Source organism: Trachypithecus francoisi, unplaced genomic scaffold (genome assembly GCF_009764315.1).
Source record: "Trachypithecus francoisi isolate TF-2019V2 unplaced genomic scaffold, Tfra_2.0 Lachesis_group15, whole genome shotgun sequence".
NCBI classification, from domain to species: Eukaryota; Metazoa; Chordata; class Mammalia; order Primates; family Cercopithecidae; genus Trachypithecus; species Trachypithecus francoisi.
Genome location: NW_022681460.1, coordinates 112,110,198 through 112,128,908, shown reverse-complemented (window position 1 = coordinate 112,128,908; position 18,711 = coordinate 112,110,198). Strand labels below are relative to the sequence as shown.

Sequence of the window (18,711 nt, the reverse complement as noted above, 5' to 3'; positions counted from 1 at the left end):
AAAGGCCTGGGTACCGGGGAGCGCCTTGCTGCACTCCGGAGCAGTCCGGCCGGCGGAGAGATCACTCTGGAGTGGGGGCGCACCGAATCTAGGCCGGACCCGTCCGGCAGCACCTTGGACAGAGCCCGGTCTGCAGGGTGGGGCTGGGTGGCGGGACTGTACCCTCGAGGGTGGGTGCCCAAAGGTGCGGAGACCTGGGTGTCATGCGGAAAGCCCGGATGCACAGTTCTGAGGGACACGAGGTGCCAGGGTCACTCTAGCGGAGCTCTCAGGGCCCGGAACGTCGGGTCGCAAGCCCCCAGCCACCCCATGCAAACCGGACTGGGATCGCGCAAACTATGCTAGGAGGCGAGGCCTGGGCAACCTCGGGGCGGAGCCTCCCCGCCGGCCGCGCCCATTGGCTCTCGCTGCGAAGACGTCAGGAGCCCCGCGCGCTAAACGCTGGCCGGCCGGCGGGGACTAGGAGCCTGGGCGGAGCCTGGCGTCCCCTCCCGCGTCCGGCCGCGCCCGTCCTCCCGGCTGCAGAGAGACTACCGGCCACCGCTGCCGCCGCGAGCAGTCCCTGCGGCGCGTCTGCCTCGGCGGAGCCGACCGCAGTGCGCTCAGGCGTCCCGTGCGTCCCCAGCCTCCACCCCGGCGCGGGGGCGTCGGACTCGCGCGTGCGCAGCGCGGGAGGGGCGCGCGCTGGGACCCCCTAGCCAGCGCGTGCGCCGATCGAGCGCAGGGCGGCGGGTGGGCGCCGGGCGCCTGGCAGTGATGGGCCTCCCCGCGCTGCGGCCCCACTGAGGCGGCGGCTCGGGGACAGGAGGAGCACGGGCTGCCCGCGCGGTGCGGACCATGGCGTTCCTGGCCGGGCCGCGCCTGCTGGACTGGGCCAGCTCGCCGCCGCACCTGCAGTTCAATAAGTTCGTGCTGACCGGGTACCGGCCCGCCAGCAGCGGCTCAGGCTGCCTGCGCAGCCTCTTCTACCTGCACAACGAACTGGGCAACATCTACACGCACGGTGAGCCGCGTCCCGCAACGCGCTTCCCACACCCGCGGCCGCCCTGCCCGCCTTGGGCCGGGGGCTTTGAGGCCGAGGAGGGCCCCAGAGCCCAAGTCCTGGGCTGCCCCGGCCCTGGCACGGCCAGTAGCCGCGGTGACAAAGCTGCCATTGTCCCGGGCCGCGCTGCCTGCTTCCGCTTTCCCGGCGGGTGGGGGCCGGGTCAGGAGAGCGAAGCAGAGTGGGGTCTGAGCCTGCTTAATCCCTCTGAGCCCCAGGGGTAGGGAGCTTGGTGTCCAGCCTCTGTAATCCCAGCGCCCTGGGCACCCTCTCCCGCCAGCACCCAGCCGGGAGATGGTGTTGACTGCGGTGAAGAGGGCCCAGGAGGAGCCTCCCAGCGCAGCCGTCCTGACGCCCCCGCCCCAAGCAGCTCTGTCTTGGGGCTCCGCCTGGTGGCGGCTCCTTCTTCCCCCAACAGGCGCCCGGCCCCTCCTCCGCGCCCCGCGGAGCTCTGCTGACATAGCCCTGCCCGTCCTTGAGCTGCCCCAGGCAGGCAAGGGACCATGAGCGGCCGGGCCTGGGCTGGGTGCCTTCCCCGAGTTTTTGCCAGGCCACATCCCACAAGAGTGGGCAGCATTCGGAGCTCCATTTGGCTCCCTGGAGGCCAGAGCTAGAGGTCGGCAGGGAGGGGTGGAGACCCCCAGAAAGGGCTAGGCTGGAATGAAACTCCCCAGGGAGAGGCCTGGAGAGCTGGGATGAGCCCCTCTCAGCCCCCTTCCCTTCATTCTGGACTTGTCTTCCCCTGCCTGGTCTCACCCCTTTTTGGAAGATAAAAAGGCCCAGTGCCTCTATTTGTCTGGACACTTATGGAGAGGGGAGGACTGGGTTGGTGTGAAGAGCAAGCTAAGTGGCCCCGGGCTGGCATCACTGCTCATGTGTCCTCTTCACAACTCAGCTTGAGGTTTCACTGCCTTAGGCTTCTCCTGTGACCTCCTGCTTGTGTGGGGAGAGCAGTGTGAGGGTGGGACGGCGCAGGCTTGTCCTCTGCCATTGCTTACTTGCTGGGCTCACCTGGGGCCTGTTGCTCAGCCCCTCCAAGTCTATTTCATCACCTGCAAAGTGGGGATCATGGTCTCTACTTCCCAGACCAGGAGCCATGATAAGTAACCAGTGCCAAAAACCTTTTGCCCAGGGCCTGCCTCTGGCCAAGACCAGGTGGCCAGCTGGATGACAGCATTACCTGGACCTGTCTTGCTCTGCCCTGTGTTGTGTCTGGACTGTGGTCCCCTTGAGGATGTGACTGAAGCTATCTGGTAGATGACTGTCTCCCTCCCTAGGGCTGGCCCTGCTGGGCTTCCTGGTGTTGGTGCCAATGACCATGCCCTGGGGTCAGCTGGGCAAGGATGGCTGGCTGGGAGGCACACACTGCGTGGCCTGCCTGGCACCCCCCGCAGGCTCCGTGCTCTATCACCTCTTTATGTGCCACCAAGGGGGCAGCGCTGTGTACGCCCGGCTCCTCGCCCTGGACATGTGTGGGGTCTGCCTTGTCAACACCCTTGGTGAGTCAGGGCCCAAGGGATGGGAGCTGGAGCCACTGGTGGGGGAGGCATGGGACACGCATACAAGCCATGGGTAGGGAAGGGTAGGCGGACCCTCATACTGACATACCCTCTCCTGTTCTCTCCTCTGTGCAGGGGCCCTGCCCATCATCCATTGCACCCTGGCCTGCAGGCCCTGGCTGCGCCCGGCTGCCCTGGTGGGCTACACCGTGTTGTCGGGTCTGGCCGGCTGGCGTGCCCTCACCGCCCCCTCCACTAGTGCTCGGCTCCGGGCATTTGGTTGGCAGGCTGCTGCCCGCCTGCTGGTATTCGGGGCCCGGGGAGTAGGGCTGGGCTCAGGGGCTCCAGGCTCCCTGCCTTGCTACCTTCGCATGGACGCACTGGCGCTGCTTGGGGGGCTGGTGAACGTAGCCCGCCTGCCCGAGCGCTGGGGACCCGGCCGCTTCGACTACTGGGGCAATTCCCACCAGATCATGCACCTGCTGAGCGTGGGCTCCATCCTGCAGCTGCATGCCGGCGTTGTGCCCGACCTACTCTGGGCTGCCCACCACGCCTGTCCCCGGGACTAAGCTGCCATGCCAGCCTGCCCACAGCAGCCTCCAGGTGTTCCTCCCAACTTGTCTGCAAGGGGCTAGCTCCCTGGAGACTTCCAGCTCACGAGATGTCTTGGCAGGAGCCCTGTTCACCCATTCTTCTCTGTGGACTGACCTCTTCTGCCCATGCCGTGGCACTCCAAATTCCTTCCCTGCCTTTTCCCTCCAAGCTCCTGTTTTACTGTGTCAGCTGGAAGGAAGTCTTTCCCTCTTGGGACCTCTTTACCCTCTGTGACCTGTGGGGTTGGACCAGAGGGACTCTGGGGTCATGCCTTGCTCTGAGAGTTCAAGTCCTGCCAGGCCGCCAGCCCGGAGCCCTCACCCCATCCTGCTCCTCCCACCAGGCCTCTGGCCAGCCCATTGGGCCCAGACTTCCTGACCTCCATCTTTCTGCCCTGCATACCAGCCCTCCCAGCAGCCACGAGCTTGCCTGCCCTGGCTCCCTCCGCCCAGAGACTATGGAGTAAGGCATTCAGGGCAAAAGGACCAAGGGGGCGTGGACCCTTCTCGTACCAGCTGGCCACAGGCACAAGGGCTGCAGCTACTTCTTCTAGGAAACTGGCATATGGAGCTCAGTGGCCTCGGATCCTGGGACCTCTGGGCCGTGCCTGCCCTCCACCTTGAGTGCCATACTCCAACAGCTCCAGGTGCCCACCAGGGATGTGCCCGCTCAGGAAACCTCTTTGTTCCACACAGCATGGGGCTTCAGCTGCTGGCCCAAGGCTAGGAGCGCTGAGTTCTACAGCAGGGCTCAGCCTCAGGGGCCTAAGACCCTAGATGACATCAGTAAGGGGACAGGAAGGGCCATGTATGCCACATGAGCAGGCTTGGGTGCTCCCAAGGTTCAAATACTTTTTATTGGACATGGCCAGGCAGCAAAGACCATGGGAGTTCCCGAGGGGCCCCAGCTTTCAAGGGCGATGGGAAGGACACAGGATAAAAGGTTAAAAGTGCAGAGGCAGAGCCTGGGGCTCAGGTTGGGTCTAGGGTGTCCTCAAACAGGCTGAGGAGGTTCCGAGGCTCAAAGGAGGGGAAGGAGCCCCGAGGAGGCTCTGAGTCGATGTCACTTAGGTCCAGGGCATCCCTGGGAGTAGGGAGGAGACAGTAGTGACACTCAGGATTCAAAAGCCAGCCCTGCCCACCCCAGCCCATGGATCTGCTTACCTGGGTATGCACCTGCTCCGGGGGGTGGAGGTGCTCCCCACAGTCCGGGCCAGGACAGCCTCAGGGGAGAGTGAGGGCCTGCAGGAGGGCGGGCAAGACAAACAGGGTGTCCAGGGCTATGGAGTGCGGGATGAAACCAGCTCCGTCCCTACACAGGCTCCAGGCTCCCACCTGACAAACAGGCAGGGAGCCACAGTCAGGGACAATAAAAACTTGGTGCACTCTGAAAGCAGCACTTGGACAGCCTTCAAAGTCCTTCCATCTGGCTGCACTCCAAGGCCCCCTCTGTCCTTTTCAGAACACATGGACTTGACTGAGGCAGATCTGAAGTAAACTTTTAGTGAATGTAAGCCTTCCTGGAACTTCTTGTTCGCTATCAAGTGCCCCCGAGGGAGGAGGTGATGTGTTTGTCAGGAAGGGGCTAACTGTGGAGTCCCCAAGAGCTGCCTGCCCCGAGTGTGTAGTTTCCTAATTACAGCCTCTCACTCAGCTACCAGGCCCCAGGGACCAAGGACTTGTTCCTGGGGCAGCGCTCCCCAGACTCTAGAGGCTTTCTCTTCCCAGAGAAGGGACAATGTTTTGTCCCTGGGCACTGGCAGCCTCCACTGGTGTCGGGGATGCACGGCCGGCCACTCCCTGGGGTGCCGGTGCCCTAATGTGAAGCCATGCCCTGAACAGCCAGCCCCCACGCCCAGCTGCATGAAGCCCGGCCGGGCCGCACCCCACCAGTCTTGGTTCCCTTCCCCAGGGTGTGATGGGGGCCGGGTTTGTGGGAGTGGTCCCCATTCACCACGAACCTCCATGGAGCCCCAGTGATATCCCCCACCTTCCTCCCAGCCCCCCATACCCTGCACTCAAACCCACCCTAAGCTGTCGTCATCCCAGTTACTGGAGAGACTGCTGTCCAGGAGCAAGCTGCAGGGTGGTGAGCCAGGCGGGGTGGCTGGCGGGCCTGGGGACTGTAGCCAGCTGGCAGGGTGAGCCAGCCCATGCCAGAGCCAGCAGAGCAGGGCAAGCAGGGCCTGTGGGGGAGAGGAGCTCAGGATGTGGGCAGGCAGACCCTGGGGCTGGGGGCAGGGCAGGCAGCCGCCACTGTCAGGAGCTTACCTGCCACAGGGCCCACCCTCGGCTCAGGGCCTCCGCTGCCATGCACCACAGCACACCCCAGGCCCGCGGCTGCCTCAACATAGGCAGTGCCAGCAGGGCCTCGGCCGTGGCCCGCAGCTTGGGGTCTGGCTCCAGCATCATGACAAGGACAGAACGCAGCTCGGAAGACAGACCTGCCCATGAAGAAGGGCCACATCAGGGTCCCAGAATGCCGACTGCACCGAGTCCAGCAGTGCCTCCATGGCCAGCCACTGTCTCCCCAGGAGCCCATGGCAGCACCCCCTCCCGCCCTCACCCACTCACCGGCAGTGAACTCAGGGGGCAGGTAGCCCTGGCGCAGCTGCTGCCAGCCCTCCCCACCATGGGGCAGCTCCATGTTGCATGCCACTTCCAGGATGGTGAGGCCCAGACTGGCAGGGACAGGATGGGGACAGAAGGGGGCAGGGTTGGCCCTGGGACACAGACCCAGTCCCGGGCTGCCTCTTGGAGGTGGGTGGGAGAGGGATGCTACCTTCCTTCATCAGTCAAGGAAGGGTGGAAGCAGGGGGAAGGGAGGCCCCAGCAGGGCTGATCATGAACCCTGGGCAGGATGGGGACATCATGGAATATGGGCCCTGTGCCCAGGGAACCCACGTGCCACAGTGGTGAGTCCACCCAGTGCCCTGATGGACAGACACCAGTTACTGCTGACAGGTATGACCATCCTGATGATCAGGGCAGTGGTTACCAGTGTGGACACTGGAACCCAGTGCCTGGGGCCAGTCTCAGCTGTGCCACCTGCTAGCAGTGGGTTCCGGCAAGGCCCTTAACCTGGCTGTAAATGGAGTGACAATTGTTTCTCCTGTAGAGCTGTGAGGAGGCAGCAGGTTACATGAAGTGGCTCTGGAGGGTTCGAGGCTCACAGGCAGCCTGACCAGAGAGCCTCTGCACTGGAGAGCAGGGACAGCATCTCAGCCTCGTGGCTCTGAGGCCGGGTGTCCTGGGCTAGGGTGGAGCTTCCCTCCTGAGGAACGGAGCTTCCGTCCCAGGAAGGGCCTCCCACAGCCTGCCAAACACCTGGTATGCCCTGGTCCCCACCTGAACACATCCGCTGCTGTCCCATAGGAGCCCTGCAGCAGCTCAGGGGCCATGTAGCGGGGGTCTCCCTCCTGGACCTCGCCAGCTCCTGCTGTACCCAGCTCCACCAGCAGTCCGAAGTCACCCAGCTTGCAGCGGCCCCGGGGCCCCAGGAAGATGTTGGCAGGCTTGACATCAAGGTGCACCAGGCCCTGGCTGTGCAGGTGGGCCAGGGCAAGCAGCATATCCCGCAGGTAGCCCCAGACCTGGGCCTCAGGCAGGCTGGCGCCCCAGGCCTCACAGTGCTGCTGCAGGCTGGGTCCGCACAGCTCCGTCTGCAGGTACAGGATGCCGCCCTCCTCCCAGGCCTGCTCCAGCCTCACGCAGCATGGGTGCTGCCCCACCTTCTCGTGGCTGCCCACCTCGGCCAGCTTGCGGGCCCGGTCCTTGGGGCCCCGGAATGGTGACATGGAACGCTTTACCGCATAAAGCCGCCCGTCCTCCTTGGAGCGCACCTGGAAGGGAGGTGGTACCCACACGCAGGGTGGGGGTGAGCCACAAGTGGAACAATCAGGTAGGGGGACAACCTGACAGACCCCATTAAGGGTTCACACACGGGGGACAGTAGTATAGCTGGTATCTGTCTCAGACCCCTGCCCAGGGCAACAGCAAAACCAGACAAACCTCCATCCCTGAGGCTGGGTCTGTGGAGACCCAGCGATGGAGGACCCAGGGCCGACCTGCACTGACCCCAGGGGACCTCTTGGATGTGTCAGAAGGTGGAAAAAGCAGCTGCAGAGCAACACAGGCAGCACAGGCTGTGATGTGAAAAGGGGGCTCCCCTGTGAGAAAGCTGACCTGGGGGCCAATGTTGTTTGTACTTCTTTTTTTTTTTTTTTTTGAGGCGGAGTCTCGCTCTGCCGCCCAGACTGGAGTGCAGTGGCCAGATCTCAGCTCACTGCAAGCTCCGCCTCCCGGGTTTACGCCATTCTCCTGCCTCAGCCTCCCGAGTAGCTGGGACTACAGGCGCCCGCCACCTCGCCCGGCTAGTTTTTGTATTTTTAGTAGAGACGGGGTTTCACCATGTTAGCCAGGATGGTCTCGATCTCCTGACCTCGTGATCCGCCCGTCTCGGCCTCCCAAAGTGCTGGGATTACAGGCTTGAGCCACCGCGCCCGGCCTGTTTGTACTTCTTAACAAAATTGTCTTCATATAGGACTCGTACAAGGGAAAACTATTCTTTTTTTTTTTTTTTTGAGGCAGAGTCTCGCTCTATCGCCCAGACTGGAGTGCAGTGGCTGGATCTCAGCTCACTGCAAGCTCCGCCTCCCGGGTTTACACCATTCTCCTGCCTCAGCCTCCCGAGTAGCTGGGACTACAGGTGCCCACCACCTCGCCTGGCTAGTTTTTGTATTTTTAGTAGAGACGGGGTTTCACCATGTTAGCCAGGATGGTCTCGATCTCCTGACCTCGTGAACCGATCGGCCTCCCAAAGTGCTGGGATTACAGGCTTGAGCCACCGCGCCCGGCCGGGAAAACTATTCTTTAAAAGAAAATATAAATGACTGGAAACTGTGTTGAAGAAAAACAAGGTGGCAGGCAGGGGGTAACTCAGAGCCTGCCAGCCTGGGGAGGGCTGGCCAGGCACTGCAACCAGGGCTGGTGCCAGGGGCCAGGCAGACTCGCCAAGGACCCTGCACAGCTGGCGCCAGGGCCTGAGGAGATGGCACAGGGGCTGCCGCAGCACGTGCCAGGCTCTGGACAAGGGGCCAGTGTGCACAGAGCAGTCCCTGGAGGGGCCAGCACTGGGGGTGATGGGAGCAGCCAAGTCAAATGTGGAGGGAGCCTGTGAGCCCAGCAGGGACAGGATGTAGGGAATGGAAGGGGATCAGGCTGCCCAGGACCCTGTCCTGCCACAGGAGGGGCAGAGACACAAAGGAGGTCCCCTAGATGGGCCTGGAAGGTGTTCCCTCACTCACCTTGAAGACCTCTCCGTAGGAGCCGTGGCCCAGGCGGCTGAGCCTCTGGAAGCTCTGCTGGAAGAAGGACTCTGGCCGGCTTGGGTCATACCCAGGGCTCTGCAGAGTCTCTGAGACCTTGCCCCGGAATGACACGCGCCGGGGCTGCAGCTGGTGCCAGCCTGGGGTCCGAGGAGGGAAGAGGCGGCTGATGGGGATGCTGCCCTTGGCAGGGGGCGGAGGTGGGAGGCTCCGGCTGAGCCCCCTGGGCCTCTTGAGGGAGAATCCAGGTTCTGCGTGGCGGAAGTAGGCCGGGACTGGGATGGGGGTGCCACTCAGGGGTGGCGGGGTGCCCTCCGTGGGCATGGGCATGGCCAGCACAGGAGGCCCTGGGGGCAGAGACAGAGGCTGAGTACACGGCAGTGTGTCCACTCTGATACCACCTGGCCTCGTGGTCCCAAAGAGGCCACAGAAGAGAGCTGTGTCTACACCACACACTTACTCTACTTCAAACGGCCATGGGGGCAATACCCACCTACCAAGAAAAGGCAGAGGGCAGACCCACACTCACCTGCTCACTGGGCTGTTGTATTTTAGAGACGATAGAAACATAAGAGGAAAACCTTGGGGCCCATGTTCTTGAGGGCCTTGCGGTCGGGTAAAGGTTAAGACCAAGGCGGTTTGGGGTCAGACAGGCTGCGCCTGCATCCCTGCCCTTGTCATGGTCAACTCTTTGACCCTAAACTACACAACCTCTTCCAAGACCACACGGGCCCACGATCCCTTATCTCCAGTTCCAAAGTGAAAACCCAGAGTCCCTCAAGGGTCTTTCTTTTTCATATCTGTCATGCCAAAACCCAGCTAGTGGTGTCCACTTCCAGAATGGCAGTGTGCACAGCTCCATGGATGCCTCCCTCAGTGAAACAGCACAACTGGTGACAATTATTCAAAAGCAAGCACTGAAGGCCTCTGGGCATGGTGCCCAGGGCACACAGCAAACAAAAGTTTACACAAGAAAACCTGCCAAGGCCTGGGAATAACAGCAAGCCTGTTGGTACCTGAGCCATGACACTCCTGCCCTCCCACCTCCAGCACCCCTCACCGCCCGGCTAGCACTGCGGGCAAGTGTGGCCAAGAAGAAGGGCTCCCTCTCCCCCAGCTGTCAAGGGTTAGGGTGTTTGCCTAAGAGAGCCAGGTTCTCAGCACTTCTCAACCCTCCAAGCTCCACATGGCAGAGGCTAAATTCCAGCTGAGTGTGGCAGACAGGCCGGGGGCTCCCTTCTTCCATCTGCTCCTACACACAGAATAGAGGCTGTATCTCAGGCCCGGCAGGCTGGGAACGTGGAGGCCCAGCTCATTTGTAGGAAGGAGGTTCCACACTGGGAGAGGGAAACCAAGAAGGCCAGGGACTCCTGCGTGACCCAGCGACCTGCTCCTAAAGCAACAGCAGTGCTCAGAGAGGTGCACTGCTGTCCTGCCCCCAGTTTCACAGCACGGCTCAGACAGAGATATAGCCTAGGGGTAGACATAGGTCATAAACAGAGTTCTAGGCCGGGCATGGTGGCTCATGCCTGTAATCCCAGCACTTTGGGAGGCCAAGGCAGGTGGATCTCTTGAGGTCAGGAGTTCAAGACCAGCCTGGCCAACATGGTGAAACCCCATCTCTACTAAAAATGCAAAAATTAGCTGGGCATGGTGGCGTGCGCCTATAATCCCAGCTACTCGGCAGGCTGCGGCAGGAGAATTGCTTGAACCTGGTAGGCAGAGGTTGCAGTGAGCCAAGATTGCACCATTGCACTTCAGGCTGGGTGACAGAGCCAGACTCCATCTCAAAAACAAAAAACAAAAAACAGAAAAAACAGAGTTCTCCCCACCCACCAACCCCCTGAAAATTGGCTTGATTTGAAACAGTGTGGGCCGGGCGCGGTGGCTCAAGCCTGTAATCCCAGCACTTTGGGAGGCCGAGACGGGCGGATCACGAGCTCAGGAGATCGAGACCATCCTGGCTAACACGGTGAAACCCCGTCTCTACTAAAAAATACAGAAACTAGCCGGGCGAGGTGGTGGGCGCCTGTAGTCCCAGCTACTCGGGAGGCTGAGGCAGGAGAATGGCATAAACCCGGGAGGCGGAGCTTGCAGTGAGCTGAGATCCGGCCACTGCACTCCAGCCTGGGCGACAGAGCGAAACTCCGTCTCAAAAAAAAAAAAGAAACAGTGTGTAGGGAAGTTCAAGTTTAAAGGGGCTGCCAAAATCAGTGGAGGTTTTGGTGGTGAGCTGTTAAGAGACTGGTACCTGTATTAGGGCAACCAGCTGAACCATAAGCCAGCTAGTTTACCACAGAGGAGTAGGGAAAGAGACAGGTAGGAAGAGTCTGCTTGCAGTCAGAACAAACCTCACTGACCTCAAAAGCCACCCTGTCAAAGGAGCTCAAAATTAATTGGATCTGGCCAGGCACAGGGGCTCATGCCTGTAATCCCAGCACTTTAGGAGGCTGAGGTGAGTAGATCACTTGAGGTCAGGAGTTCAAGACCAGCCTGGCCAACATGGTGGAACTCCATCTCTACTAAAATACAAAAATTAGCCAGGTGTGGTGGTGCATGCCTGTAGTCCCAGCTACTCGGGAGGCTGAGGCAGGGGAATTGCTGGAACCTGGGAGGGAAAGATTACAGTGAGCTGAGATCGTGCCACTGCACTCCAGCCTGAGCAACAGAGCGAGACTCTGTTTCAAAACAAAACAAAACAAAAATTTAATTGGATGAGCCTGTGGAACAATTTATGCCCCAAGGTATTGTTTGTTTGCTTGTTTTTGAGACAGGGTCTCACTCTGTTGCCCAGGCTGGAGTGCAAGTGGTATGATCTCGGCTCACTGCAGCCTCCAACTCCCAGGTTCAAGTAACTCTCTTGCCTCAGCCTCCTGAGTAGGTGGGAATGCAGGTGTGTGCCAACACACTAGGATAATTTTTATATTTTTAGTAGAGATGTGGTTTCACCGTGTTGGTGAGGCTGGTGCACCAAAGTATTATAAAAACAATAGAGCAGCCTGGCAGTGTGGCTCACACCTGTAATCCCAGCACTTGGAGAGGCCAAGGCAGGTGGATCACAAGGTCAGGAATTCAAGACCAGCCTGGCCAAGATGGTGAAACCCCATTTCTACTAAAAAATACAAAAAAAAAAAAAAAAATTAGCTGGGCGTGGTGGCCGGTGCCTGTAATCCCAGCTACTCGGGAGGCTGAGGAAAAGAACTGCTAATTGCTTGAATCTGGGAGGTGGAGGTTGCAGTGAGCCGAGATCATGCCACTGCACTCCAGCCTGGGCAACAGAGTGAGACTCTATCTCAAAACAAACAAACAAACAAACAAAAAACAATAGAGCAACAAACTGGTCACTGGTGGAGCCTAATAGTTGGGTGTGATTGGGGGAAAAAAATAGAGTGGGCCCTCCTAAAACCACGCTTGTCCCAGGGTGGCTGTGCACATGCCCATGGCTGCATCCTCAGGGGAGTGACATGAGTGGCCTCAGACAGTGCAGGGGACATGGACTGCAATACAATAGTCCAGCCAGTCACCAACAAATAAATGATCACAGACCCTGGAGGAGGGTGGAGAGCCAGTATGCACAGTTACTACAACATATTACCAAAAATGTCCAGTTTTCACCAAAAAACTACAAGATATACAGACACAAGAGGGTATGACCCATACACATGAAAAAACAAAACAGGCAACAGAAATTGCCCCAATGTCACTTTTTTTTTCTTGAGACAGGGTCACGCTGTATCACCCAGGCTGGAGTGCAGTGGTAGGATCTCAGCTCACTGCAACCTCTGCCTCCCAGGCTCAAGGGATCCTCCCACTTTTGCCTCCTGAGTAGCTGGGACTACAGTCTTGCATCATCATGCCTGACTAATTTTTGTATATCATGTAGAGACGGGGTTTCACCGTGCTGCCCAGGCTGTTCTCAAACTCCTGGACTTGAGCGAACTGCCCACCTCAACTTCCCAAAGTGCTGGGATTGCAGGGGTGAGCCACCACATCCGGTCTCCAGATGTCAGATTTAACAAAGACTTCAAAGCAGGCTGGGAGCGGTGGCTCACGCCTCTAAACCCAGCACTTTGGGAGGCCGAGGCAGGTGGATCACCTGAGGTCAAGAGTTCGAGACCAGCCTGGCCAATATGGTGAAACCCCACCTCTACTACAAATACAAAAATTAGCCGGGCGTGCTGGTGCATGCCTGTAATCCCAGCTACTCAGGAGGCTGAAGCAGGAGAATTGCTTGAACCCAGGAGACGGAGGTTGCAGTGACCCGAGATTGTGTCACTGCACTCCAGCCTGGGCAACAGAGCGAAACTCCATCTCAAAAAAATATATATTATAATAATAATAGGCCGGGCGCGGTGGCTCAAGCCTGTAATCCCAGCACTTTGGGAGGCCGAGACGGGCGGATCACGAGGTCAGGAGATCGAGACCATCCTGGCTAACACGGTGAAACCCCGTCTCTACTAAAAAATACAAAAAAATAGCTGGGCGAGGTGGCGGGCGCCTGTAGTCCCAGCTGCTCGGGAGGCTGAGGCAGGAGAATGGCGTGAACCCGGGAGGCGGAGCTTGCAGTGAGCTGAGATCCGGCCACTGCACTCCAGTCCGGGCGACAGAGCGAGACACCGCCTCAAAAAAAAAAAAAAAAAAAAAAAAAAAAAAAAAAATAATAATAATAAATAAAAATCTAAAAAGAGCAGTCTCCAGTATCTGAGGGAGTAGAGAGGTAAGGGGAGGGATGCTACCTGGGCCTGGCCGGCAGGCTGCCTTCCATCTTGCGGAGACTCTTCCTCTGACTCTAATTACCTCAGAGTCCCAGACCAGGGTTTCTCCAAGTCAGGAGCCACGGTATTGGGATCTTCGAGGTCACTGGTCACAAGCACAGCCTCCAGGCCCAACCCTGGCACCCTTGGGTACCTTGACCTGTGCATCTTAACCCAGTTCTCCCACCATCCCTATGACTTACTTTCTAGCATGACTGGCCTGGCCCAACAGCCTCAGTGGTGGGATGGGGGAGGTAGGAGCAGGGGCTCCCACGTGAATCCAGGGTGTCCCTGAGCTAAGGCCAGGCAGGGGTGACCTCCGCAGCTTCCAGGGCCCTGGGCGACTGGGCCGTCTCGCCTCACCCTCTCACCAGGCCCAACACATCTGCGGGCCACCTTTCCGGGTAGACTGTAAGTTCCTTCCAGGCAGGGCCGCGGCTGAGTTCACTCCGTGGGTGTGGGGAAACCCTGGCGAACAGAGCAGTGGATGGGCTGTCACGGGAAGGGGCTGCCACCAGGGAAGAGGGGCTGTTGCAGGAGAAGAGGGGTTGTCACCAGGGAGGGGCTGTCACTGGGGGAAGGCGTGTCACCGGGGGAGGGGCTGTCTCCAGGGGAGGGGCTGTCACGGGGAAAGGGCCGTCACGGGGAGCGCGGTGGCGCGGGGTTGATGGACAGCAGGCGGGGTCTCCGGGAGGGGCGAGTAGGGCGGGGCCGCCGCTGGGAAGGGAACCAGGAACTGGGGAGGACGAGAGGCAGGGGCTCGCGGGGGCGGGCCTGAGGGGATGCGGGCGGGCCGCCCGGGAGGCCTGAGGGGCAGAGGTAACGCTGACCGGGCGAGGCGGAGGGGAGCGGCGAGGTGGCCACGCCGCGGCCCCTCATGGCGGGATCTGGACTTACCTGGGGCGGCTGGGCGGGGCGCGGGTCCGCGAGGGCCCAGATTCCGGGTCTGCGGAGGCCACGGGAGCCCTCGGGTGGCCCAGCGGGCCGGAGTCTGCCGTCGACTGCTCCGGACGCCCGGGCGGAGGACACCCCTGAGGGGGAACGGCCCGTGAACGCGCGCGGAGCTGCTCGCGCCAAAAATTCCAAACCGGCCTCGAGGCCCCTCCCCCTCCCCAGTGCAGCCCGTCAGGGGTGCCCAGGCTCCGGGGCTCCTCCCCTCGTGCTGCGTGCGCGCCGCTGCCCCGCCCCGCCGCTCAGTGCGCAAGCGCACAGGGTCCTCTGAGCTGGCCCAGGGCGTGGGCGGCCGGGCCTCACCCGCCCTCTAGCGCTTGCCGCCTAGTTTCTGGGACGTCCACCGCACTCCAGGCCTCGCTCCCGACACCCACCGCCCTCGCTGGACTGGTGTAGTGTTTGAGTCCATAAAAGGGACGGCTATCCCGCTGCTCGGAGCAGGCATAGCCCCAGGGTTACTCCGGGTAGGACCAGGAAGTCCCTACGACCTCCTGGGTCCCGGCACCCCACTTCTCACTCCGGCCATGTTCTGAGCCAGGGTCGCAGTGGCAGGCCAGACACACAACCCCCAATTCCTAGCGCGCGGCTTCGGGAGCCAGAAAAAGCCGCCTCTTCCAGGAAGCTCTCCAGACAGGCAGGACTCTGCTTGGCCTGATCTCGCCTACCTGCAGCTTCCCTGCCAATAGGCCCCAGCCACATTTTTTTTTTTTTTTTTTGAGACAGGGTCTCACTGTCACCAAGGCTGGAATGCAGTGGTGCGGTCCTCCCACCTCAGCCTGCCGAGTGTATGAGATCACAGGCCCGCGCCACCGCACTCGGCTCACAGACTTTACTTTGAGACAGTGTCTCATTCTGTCGTCCAGGCTGGAGTGTAGTGGCGAGATCTCGGCTCACTACAACTTCCGCCTTCCAGGCTCAAGCGATCCTCCCACCTGAGCCTCTTGAGTGGCTGGGACCACAGGCGCGCGCCACCACACCCAACTAATTTTTGCACTTTTTTGTAGAGACAGTGTTTTACCATGTTGGCCAGGCTAGTCTCGAACTTCTGACCTCAAGCGATCCGCCCGCCTCGGCGTCCCAGAGGGCTGGGATTACACCGCGACTGGCCGCAGGATCATAGTTCACTGCAGCCTCGAGCAGCCACTTCCGGGGCAGCTCCTCCATTCTCTGAATTTGAGACTTGCTCTCAGCTTAAATCCCTTTAGCGCCGTCCTGGCTGAACGACCTTGGGAATGCACTGAGCCTTTCTGAGCTTAGGATTAGTCTCCTCTCCTGAAAAAAAACAGCTGAGGACGCTGAGATGATCCCCTAAAGTGATTAGTAGAGGCCCTCGCGGGGCAAGCCGGGCTAGGGATTGTTACTTTCCTCACCGAGGGGCTCTTTATCCGTTTAACTGGGTGGGAGGAGTCACGCTTCCGGGCAACCCTCCCCCAAACGCTGGTCTTCTCACCCACACCTCTCCTTCCGCCTTATTTTTGCTATCCTTCCGCTTTATTTTTGCTATTGTCCTAATATGTGTCTGATGTTGTATCTTTTGTTTGTGAGTTTACTTGTTGACTACCTGCTCCTCCTAGCCCTGGCCTCCAGAACTAGGCCCCCAAACCCTTCGTGCCCCCCAGAAGTCTCTGACAGGTAATGGACTGCAAACCTTCCCACTCATTCAGTGCCTGCACCCTCTGTAAACGCTCTGTGCATGGAGCAGCCGTGTAGGGGAGGAGAGGCTGGAATCCTGGCTGGGGGCGGCAGCCCACCTGCCTGCCCCTTTCCTTGTCCTTCGCATCTCTGGCAGCTGTGCTCCAGTGACTCAGGCAGGATCCTTGTTGATGACTCCAGACTGACCCCCAGGAGGCCTGGGGCACACACAGGCCCCTCCCCAGCTTCCTAGGGCTACCTCTGCCCGCCCCATCTCCCCGACAGGTCCCCTTCCAACCGCCCATTTTTGAAAGTCTGATTCACAATGATAATTAAAAAAAAAAAAAAAAAGGCATGGAAAGACATGCTTCCGATGTTAATTTCACTGTGTGAGGAAAGGCTGTAATATAAATATATGTAAATGGAAATAAGGAGAGGGAGCAGGTAAGTGCGTGGACTGTGGTGTAAGGGAAACTAGGACTGCGATCCTGTCTGTCCTGGTTTCTGCATGTGTAAAATGGGGATAAAAATAAAAGTTTTCTAGCCTAGGCAACATAGCAAGGCCCTGTCTCAAGAAAGAAAAGAGAAAAGAAAGGAAAGGAAGGAAGGGAAATAAAGGAAAGGAAGAAAGGGAAAGAAAAAGAGAGAGGGAGGGAGGCAGGCAGGCAGGCAGGCAGGCAGGCAGGCCGGCCGGCCGGCCGGGAGCGGTGGCTCACTTTGGGAGGCTGAGGCAGGCAGATCACGAGGTCAGAAGATCAAGACCATCTAAACCATGGCTAACATGGTGAAACCCTGTCTCTACTAAAACTACAAAAAATTAGCCGGGCGTGGTGGTGGGCGCTTGTAGTCCCAACTACGCGGGAGGCTGAGGCAGGAGAATGGTGTGAACCCGGGAGGCGGAGCTTGCAGTGAGCGGAGATCGCGCCACTACACTCCAACCTGGCTGACAGAGCGAGACTCCGTCTCAAAAATTAAAAAAAAAAAAAAAAGAATGAAGAAAAAAGAAAGAAAAGGAAGGAAGGAAAGAAAGGGAGAGAAAAGGTAAATAACAGAAAGAAGAAATCAGTGAGGCACAGTGGCACACACCTGGAGTCCCAGGTCCTCAGGAAGATGGAGCAGGAGGATCACTTGATCCCTGGAGTTAAAGGCTGCAGTGAGGGCCAGGCGCGGTGGCTCACGCCTGTAATCCCAGCAGTTTGGGAGGCTGAGGCGGGTGGATCACCTGAAGTCAGGAGTTGAGACCAGGCTGGCCAACATGGTGAAACCCCATCTCTACTAAAAATACAAAAATTAGCTGGGTGTGGTGGCAGGCACCTGTAATCTCAGCTACTCGAGAGGCTGAGGCAGAAGAATTGCTCGAACCTGGGAGGTAGAGGTTGCAGCAAGCACAGATCACACCACTACACTCCAGCCTGGGTGACAAGAGCAAGACTCTGTCTAAAAAAAAAAAAAAAAAGGCTGCAGTGAGCCATGATTGAACTACTGTACTCCAGCCTGGGAAACAGAGTAAGACCCTGTAAAAAATATAGAGTAATAATAATAGTTCCTCTTTCCTCGGGGAGTATGAGCACTAAATGAGAAAATGCCTGTGAAGTGCTTAGCACAGAGCCGAACACACAGTAGGGGCTTACTCATTGTTTAAGAATAACAGGCTGGGCGAGGTGGCTCACGCCTGTAATCCTAGCAGTTTGGCAGGCTGAGGCGGCAGGTCACTTGAGCTCAGAAGTTTGAGACCAGCCTGGGCATATGGCAAAACCCCATCTCTACAAAAAATACAAAAATTAGCTGGGCATGGTGGTGTGTACCTGTGCTCCCAGCTACTCAAGAGGGTGAGGTGGGAGGATCCTTGAGCCCAGGAGGTGGATGTTGCAGTAAGCCGAGGTGGCACCACTGCAGCTTGGGCGACAGAGCGAGACTCGGTCTCAAATTAATGACAATAATAATAATAAAACAGTAAGACCCCCTCATCTGTACAGTCTGTTGCAGTTTTCAACGCTGCACTCTGGGCCAAAAAGAGGCCACAGGAGGAAAGAAGTCGGGACTCCTTTAACCACCCTGGGGTCACAGGGACCGAGGTACTGGCTCGCAGGGTTCCGGACCAAAGCGCTTGGCCGACCTCCTTCCGGGAGGAATCCCCCCAGCCGCAGCCCAGGAACGCAGTTCCCGCTAGTCCCACCCGTACGACCAGGCGCGGGTCGCGCGCGCCCCCATGTGTCCCATTGCCGCCACAGCACCCGCGGCTCCGCCCAGACTCTCCCAGGAAGGCGCACATCCGGTTTTGGCCACAAAAGGAAAGGCGAGGCCCGGCGCGGTGGCTCACGCCTGTAATCCCAGCACTTTGTGAGGCCGAGGCGGGCAGATCACCTGAGGGCAGGAGTTTGAGACCAGCCTGGCCAACATGGTGAAACCCCGACTCTACTAAAAATACAAAAATTAGCCGGGCGTGGTGGCGGGCGCCTGTAATCCCAGTTACACAGGAGGTTGTTATACAGGAGGCTGAGGCAGGAGAATCGCTTGAACCCGGGAGGCAGAGGTCGCAGTGAGCCGAGATCGCGGGACTGCACTCCAGCCTGGGCGACAAGAGCAAGACTCCGTCTCAAAAGAAAAAAAGCGAGGGAATGACGACCACAAGTGCAAATGTGGCTATCCTAATGGGAGGGAGGGGACTGTGATGGGTGCTTCTGCGGAACCAATTTCTTGACCCAGGTGCTGGGTGCATAGGGGTTTGTCTCATAAGTACGATTGCTGCACAGCACATTCTCATGTGCGCTAATCTTTGCATGCTATGTTTCACACTTGAATAAGGTTTTTTATTTTATTTATTTATTTTCAGACGGAGCCTTGCTCTGTCGCCCGGCTGGAATACAGTGGCGCGATCTTGGCTCACTGCATCTTTCACCTCCCGAGTTAAGC

At 58.9% G+C, this 18,711-nt stretch overlaps 2 protein-coding genes across 2 annotated transcripts; one reads left to right on the top strand and one right to left on the bottom strand.

Moving 5' to 3' along the window:
- Positions 1 to 289: 289 nt before the first annotated feature.
- PAQR4 (progestin and adipoQ receptor family member 4) lies at positions 290 to 4,648 on the top strand. Its single transcript, XM_033236038.1, has 3 exons — positions 290 to 1,003; positions 2,320 to 2,541; positions 2,677 to 4,648. Exons 1-3 carry the CDS (start codon positions 838 to 840, stop codon positions 3,108 to 3,110), a joined length of 822 nt encoding a protein of 273 aa, XP_033091929.1. The 5' UTR covers positions 290 to 837; the 3' UTR covers positions 3,111 to 4,648.
- PKMYT1 (protein kinase, membrane associated tyrosine/threonine 1) lies at positions 3,947 to 14,368 on the bottom strand. Its single transcript, XM_033236035.1, has 9 exons — positions 14,113 to 14,368; positions 13,419 to 13,683; positions 8,441 to 8,808; positions 6,483 to 6,976; positions 5,709 to 5,815; positions 5,406 to 5,578; positions 5,163 to 5,320; positions 4,299 to 4,376; positions 3,947 to 4,218 (listed from the first exon to the last, which is right to left on the bottom strand). Exons 2-9 carry the CDS (start codon positions 13,426 to 13,428, stop codon positions 4,107 to 4,109), a joined length of 1,500 nt encoding a protein of 499 aa, XP_033091926.1. The 5' UTR covers positions 13,429 to 13,683; positions 14,113 to 14,368; the 3' UTR covers positions 3,947 to 4,106.
- Between the last annotated feature and the right edge of the window lie 4,343 nt (positions 14,369 to 18,711).